Source organism: Neolamprologus brichardi, chromosome 18 (assembly GCF_056152115.1).
Source record: "Neolamprologus brichardi isolate AB-2024 chromosome 18, ASM5615211v1, whole genome shotgun sequence".
Lineage (NCBI taxonomy): Eukaryota > Metazoa > Chordata > Actinopteri > Cichliformes > Cichlidae > Neolamprologus > Neolamprologus brichardi.
The window spans coordinates 7312127-7319458 of record NC_142121.1 but is presented as its reverse complement, the minus strand read 5'-3'; the positions used below and the strand labels follow the sequence as shown (position 1 = coordinate 7319458).

The 7332-nt window shown below is 40.4% G+C and overlaps 1 protein-coding gene across 1 annotated transcript; it reads left to right on the top strand.

Annotated features, from left to right (window-relative positions):
- Nucleotides 1–934: 934 nt before the first annotated feature.
- LOC148097558 (tripartite motif-containing protein 16-like) lies at nt 935–2889 on the top strand. Its single transcript, XM_087832527.1, has one exon. The coding sequence runs from the start codon at nt 935–937 to the stop codon at nt 2597–2599; it is 1665 nt and encodes a 554-aa protein (XP_087688653.1). The 3' UTR covers nt 2600–2889.
- Nucleotides 2890–7332: the final 4443 nt, after the last annotated feature.

Sequence of the window (7332 nt, the reverse complement as noted above, 5' to 3'; positions counted from 1 at the left end):
GTGAGAAAAGCTTTGGATGTTCAGTTTAGTTATAATGACAGTTAAACAACTAAAATACTCGGTTAAGAAGGTGAGAAAAAGTTACATTTACTGGATCAGTTTAAGACCAAAATACATTTGAATGAATTACTGACATGGACACTTTGTGAAAAATTACTAAACAGTTCAGGCAAAATTTTACTAAAACCTTGAATTAAACTTGAAAGTTTTCATTTCAAGCACATCTTGATGTTTTCATTGAAACTCCACTGTGACTGTGTACACAGGAAAAACTACAAAATAATGTTTGTTTGTTTGTTTGTTTTTGTAAACACTGTGGACCGATCTGCATTTGTTATTGCTAAATTTAAATATTTGTTACTATTTAATGATCATAATCTCATTTGAACATAGGTTTCATTTAGTGGAGTCAGTTGTTCCCATGCATCATTCTGTAAGTGTGAGAATGAACTAAGATTAGAAAATGTCAAAATATAAAGTGTGATTTATTTTTATTCATCACAGCATCCTAAACTTTGCTGAACTTTTTGAAATATAAAATGAACTCGCTGAGTGTTGACTGTCATAACTCAAGAAAAGTTAAACTGGGCTGACCCAGTTGAAACTAATTTTAACAGTTTAAACCAGTTAAACCAGTTTACCTGGGTCAGACTTGTTACTGCATGATGTAAACAAACATACCACACCCTGCATCATGTGAATGGCTCTTGTTTGCTCTGTAAGAATATTGCTTTAGTGCCTCCCTTCACAGATGTGTCTGTATCAGGATGGGTCTAAACAACATGGTGTAAATGCAGTTGCTGGTGAGCCTCATTTCCTGTAGGAGGAGAAAAAGAGCAGAGATCTGTTTCCCTTCAGAGCACAGAGGTTGTTTCTGTTCAGATGAAGTCAAACTGTCTGACAGTCACTGAGAGACGGTGAAACGGCACAGCACATGAATCAAATGGATCAAACAAAAATCTGCTGTTCAGTCTGTTTGGATCTACTGAAGGATCCGGTGACTATTCCCTGTGGACACAGCTACTGCATGAACTGTATTAAAAGCTTCTGGGATGAAGAGGAAAAGAAGAAAATCTACAGCTGCCCTCAGTGCAGACAGACTTTCACAGCGAGGCCTGTCCTGGAGAAAAACACCATGTTCGCAGATTTAGTGGAGGAGCTGAAGAAGACTGGACTCCAAGCTGCTCCTGCTGATCACTGCTATGCTGGACCTGAAGATGTGGCCTGTGATGTCTGCACTGGAAGAAAAATGAAAGCCTTCAAGTCCTGTTTATTCTGTCTGGTCTCTTACTGTGAGAAACACCTTCAGCCTCATTATGATGTGGCTCCACTAAAGAAACACAAGCTGGTGGAGCCCTCCAAGAAGCTCCAGGAGAAGATCTGCTCTCGTCATGATGAGGTGATGAAGATGTTCTGCCGTACTGATCAGCAGAGTATCTGTTATCTCTGCTCTGTGGATGAACATAAAGGCCACGACACAGTCTCAGCTGCAGCAGAAAGGACTGAGAGGCAGAGAGAGCTGGAGGTGAGTCGACAAAACATCCAGCAGAGAATCCAGGACAGAGAGAAAGATGTGAAGCTGCTTCAACAGGAGGTGGAGGCCATCAATCAGTCTGCTGATCAAACAGTGGAGCACAGTGAGAAGATCTTCACTGAGCTGATCCATCTCATCCAGAAAAGAAGCTCTGATGTGAAGCAGCAGATCAGATCCCAGCAGGAAACTGAAGTGAGTCGAGTCAAAGAGCTTCAGGAGAAGCTGGAGCAGGAGATCACTGAGCTGAAGAGGAAAGATGCTGAGCTGAAGCAGCTCTCACACACAGAGGATCACATCCAGTTTCTACACAACTACCCCTCACTGTCAGCACTCAGTGAGTCTACAGACTCATCCAGCATCAATATCCGTCCTCTGAGCTACTTTGAGGATGTGACAGCAGCTGTGTCAGAGGTCAGAGATAAACTACAGGACATTCTGAGAGAGGAATGGACAAACATCTCACTGACAGTCACTGAAGTGGATGTTTCACTGTCAGATCCACCAGAGCCAAAGACCAGAGCTGGATTCTTAAAATATTCATGTGAAATCACACTGGATCCAAACACAGCAAACAAACAGCTGTTATTATCAGAGGGGAACAGAAAAGCAACATTAATGAAACAACAACAGTCTTATTCTGATCATCCAGAAAGATTCACTTGGTGGCAGGTCCTGAGTAGAGAGAGTCTGACTGGACGTTGTTACTGGGAGGTGGAGTGGAGAGGGAGAGGAGTTTGTGTAGCAGTCGCATACAAGAGTATCAGCAGAAAAGGAGTGGGTACTGAATGTGGATTTGGATATAATGACAAATCTTGGGCATTATATTGTAACAACAACAGTTATACATTTTGGTACAACAACATCCAAACTCCTGTCTCAGGTCCTCGTTCCTCCAGAGTAGGAGTGTACCTGGATCACAGAGCAGGTATTTTGTCCTTCTACAGCGTCTCTGAAACCATGACTCTCCTCCACAGAGTCCAGACCACATTCACTCAGCCGCTCTATGCTGGACTTTGGCTTTGTTATAGTTATGGAGACTCTGCTGAGTTGATTAAAGTGAAATAGACTGAAGTCTTTCATATTGTGGGTTTAAATCTGTATTTTAGTTTCATTTTATTTTCTCTCCATCATTTCTGCACAGAGATCAGCTGTCAGTCAAACATTATGGGTGGTACCTCCACATCTTCTAGTTGTTCTCTTGATGTTTCTGAGTTTTTAAAGGAGATCTTTCCTGTGACTGTTTATGGAGGCTATCACTGCTCATCATCATTTTGATTTACTAAAATATTTCTCCACATGAAAATGTAAACTTCTCTATCCTCTAAATGTTTCTGGAATATTTGTATTGAAAAATGTCGACATTTCTCTTTATGAGTTTGGCAGACCATGTGTGTGTGTTTGTGTTTGTTTTTGTCAAAATCATCAAACAAATGAGGAAAAACTGTGATTTTAATGAATGAATTCATATATTGTGTTGATGTTTTATTGTGTGAATAAACTGGAAGGTTTGACTATAAATCAAACTTTGAACAAAGTCTTTTCTTCTGTCTTCATTCCAGGATCTCACTCAAATCTGATGCAGAAAATATGAAACTAATCTGAGAGAATAACTGAAGCAGTTTTCCTCCTGAAGCATCACAAAGTTCAGAGTTCATGTTTAGAGCAGAAGATTCAGCAGTCGCTCTGTGACCTTTCAACTTTCTTCACTAAAACAGCTTCATTACAGAGAAACAAGTCACATTTTCTTCATGTTCTTAAGTCCTTTCAGATGTTTGTAATGGTCCTTGAATGCAGCATCAGTGTTACAGGTTGTGACTCCTGTGAACAAACTGACACAGTGTGATATTACACATATTTAAATCTGTCTTTACTGATGATGTTGAAGCTGCTGAAGGCTCAGTGAAGTTTTGTCTTCCTGCAGGTTAACAAGTGAAATCTGAAAGTGATGCACAACACAAGAGGGCGCCTTCATCCTGCTAACAGGGATGTAGAGGAGGTTAAAGCACCTCAGCTCAGTTTGTCCACATGTTTTACATTCTGCCATGTTTTTAGGCTGAATAAAGCCTTTATCATAAAGTGCATTGTGTCATAAATCATGGTAAACTGGATCAAAGCATCATTAGTCACTTATTTAGTTTGGACTGAAGTTACTGCTCAAATATTTCATCAGCAGCTCATCAACTTTGTATAATGTAGTGTTTATGGGCTACATTTAAACTACAGTATTACACTTGTTCACAACAAATCATTTCAAATGAAGTCTATTACAGTTTAACAACTAGTTGATGAGTACAGTGAAACAGTCATGGTGACCACAGAACAGCTGAAGACTGAACTGAGGTGAGGATGACACTCAGTGTTTAAAAGGTCACTTTCTGTTGTGTTCAAAGATTTCCTTCAGATATGGTCTTTAATCAGTAAAGCCAGTGATACAGCAGTGTCATTAGCTGTGTTATTGGCACCAGGCTGTGTTTATGTATGTATTTAATTCTGTCTGAGGATGTCTTCAGCATGAAATGATCATTTGCTCAGCTGCTGTGTCTCATCTCTTATCAGACATTGGTTGGAATGTCATTGGTCATAGCAGATGGCCCCGCCCCTCCCTGATCCTGGTTCTGTCTGAGGTTTCTTCGTATTAAAAGGGAGTTTTTCCTTCCCACTGTTCCCAAAGTGCTTGCTCATAGGAGGTCATATGATTGTTGGGTTTTTCGCTGTATGTATTATTGTATGGTTTACCTTACAATATAAAGCACCTTGAGGCAACTGTTGTTGTGATTTGAAGCTATATAAATAAAGTTTAATTGAATGGACACCGTCAAACTGCACGATGCAAATAAAATGACTAAAATCATCTTTCTTGTGGTTTATTGACTTCAGACCAGCAGACAAAGCCGACAGATTCTAAAGTTGGGGAGAAATCTCGATTGTGTACTAAAAAGTTTTTCTTGTTATCAATAGACATTTGGAATGACAGTGTTATGACGTGGACCGAAAACACAGACAAAGGAGAAAATCAAAGTAAAAAAAAAATGTAAAAAGAGGTGAACTGTTTCTTTTGGGCTGAAGTCAAAAATGGAAAACAATTAGGGCAGAACGTCCTGGGACAAACTAAACTACAAACTAAACTGGGAGCAGCTAAATTACTGTGATGACTGAAACATGAAACTGAACAGGAACATGAAGAAAAAAAACATGAGCATGAACCTGAGAAGTAGAAATAAAACGCTGTGAGCAGACGTGACTTGACATGGAGAAAACACACAACCTGACAAAGAACAGGGGAAGGCAGAGGACATGAATACACAGAAGGGTAATGAGGGAAGTGGAAACACAGCTGACACAAATGTACCTGAACGCCACAGGAAAAGTACAACTAAACACACTGATTATGGAACAGAATCCACAATAAAACAGGAACCATTGAGACATGAACTGGGACACGCAAGCTTGACACGAGACAGAGAGGGAACCTACAGACGAGGAGATAAAAAACAGACAAAGACTCAAACAAGGAGACGAAGGAGAAACATAAACTAGGTTAAATCTCAACTAAACCCTAACTAATACTAAACACCAGAACCTAACATATTTACAATGTAACATAAAGCAAACTCAACTCAGTTGTTGGTTGTTCTAAAGTAAAGCTCACAGTCTTAAGTGTTGATATTCAACACAAAGAAAAGCTCACGTCTTTGAATTTACTTACAATTAGTTTTTATAAATTCTGACCGTAGACAATTTTTACAGGTTTGATATTCTTGGACACTCGATATCAGGTGAAGCGATTTAATAAAAATTTTAAAATTTGTAATTTTATATGTCCCAATGAGTCATTTACACTAAACAGTGACAGTATAACAGATTTGTCATTTAGATCCCAAATTTCTGAGAGAAATAACTGAATTTAAAATATGGCAGACCTCAAATCAGACTTAATTGATAGAGATATATGCAAATGTGGTGGCACAAAGGTGGAAAACAGGTAAAGGCAACTAGATGGTGTTGACAGCGCCACCTGGGGAGGAAGTTACACCCCAGGAGAGGTTACAATAGCCAGTGCAAACGTAACAGTTACAAAAGGCACACGGGCTTGTTATTAACCCTTTCATGGATGATGGGGGCGATCGTGGCTCAAGAGTTGGGAGTTCGCCTTGTAATCGGAAGGTTGCCGGTTCGAGCCCCGGCTTGGACAGTCTCGGTCGTTGTGTCCTTGGGCAAGACACTTCACCCGTTGCCTACTGGTGGTGGTCAGAGGGCCCGGTGGCGCCAGTGTCCGGCAGCCTTGCCTCTGTCAGTGCGCCCCAGGGTGGCTGTGGCTACAATGTAGCTGCCATCACCAGTGTGTGAATGTGTGTGTGAATGGGTGGATGACTGAATGTAGTGTAAAGTGCTTTGAGGTCCTTAGGAACTAGTAAAGCGCTATACAAATACAGGCCATTTATCATGGATGAATTATGACAACCTCACTCAGGATTGTTTTCTTGAGTATTTTTATTCATCTTTAGTCATGAAAAAAGTTAAAAAAGAGTTTTTTTAACGTAGTTTTCAAAGAGTTTTTTACACGTCCACTTAGGTGGACAACATATGTTTCAACTTGTGAATTTGACACTGTGTGTTGTGTTTATGTGCAAGTAGACCATCAACACCGACACAAATACAAGAAAACAGCCTTTGAGTAGCTGTCCACTGTAGTGACCACTATGTGTGAAAGGATCAACAAGCAGAGGTGAGGAAGGTCAGTTTCATAAAACAAAGTTTAGACAAAATAACTGCAAATGTAGAGCTGCAGAAAAGAAACTCCTTAGATAGCAGGGCTGTCAACACAGAAGCGTGAATGAAAACACTTTCTTAGCAAACATTAATTAAATGAACAGGCTTCGCTGCAGTGATGGTGGAGACCGGCCACTTGGGGAGGCAACCTACAGCAAGTGAGAGCAGCTAAACAGATTCAGCACAAAGATGTAAACACAAAGCGTGGATCGTTCACCCGATGGCACGTACGCAGACACGCTGTCGGGGCTGAATGCTGACATCTCACATTTTCTGAAGCTGCAGGTTTTGTCACTCTCTGACCAAAATTCACTGAACGAGCAGCAAAAGAAGATCAAAACTGCTTCACGTTTGATGAACATCATCATAAAATCCCTCCTACCTTTGCTGTTTTGGTTCCACCACGTTAAAATCTCACCTCCTGCACAGCTCTCTCTCTCTCAGTGTACTTCAAGAACAGTTTCCCATCTCAAATCTGTTCTCTGCATTATTCACTTGCTCATTATGCACCAGTCTACCGTTGTGTACAGCGCTGTCAGGTGCTGTTTTTATAAAATAACCTCTGACAAAAAAGCCTCATTTCGGCTGTTCAATACTGAAGAAATCTAAACTTTTTAAAACGATGCCAAATTGCAAAACGCTTAGCTGTGTCTCTAGTAAATCCTCTGCACCTTTGCTCTGCTTCACTTCAGCAGCATCACGTAATCTTCATATGCTGAGTCAAAATTGGATCCAAATGGTGATTGAATCGAATCGGGACCTTGTGAATTGGAATCAAGATGATTGTAGAAATCAAAATAATCGATACCCAGCCCAAGATATAACCCCACATACAGCTGAGCCACAAAGTGAACCAACTCATCTAGTTACAACAACAGAGGACCAAATGCACCTAACCAGCCTGCACCAACCTGACATTTCTTCCCCCTCAGTTAAATGAATAGATGGAAGTTAAATGACTGCAGACATAAAAGCCACTAGTTCCCACACAACAGTTCCCTGACACAGTGTTAATTTGTTTAGTTTTT

Bases quoted from the DNA above. Each gene is read 5' to 3' on its own strand.
- LOC148097558 (XM_087832527.1), top strand. From the start codon at position 935: ATGAATCAAATGGATCAAACAAAAATCTGCTGTTCAGTCTGTTTGGAT.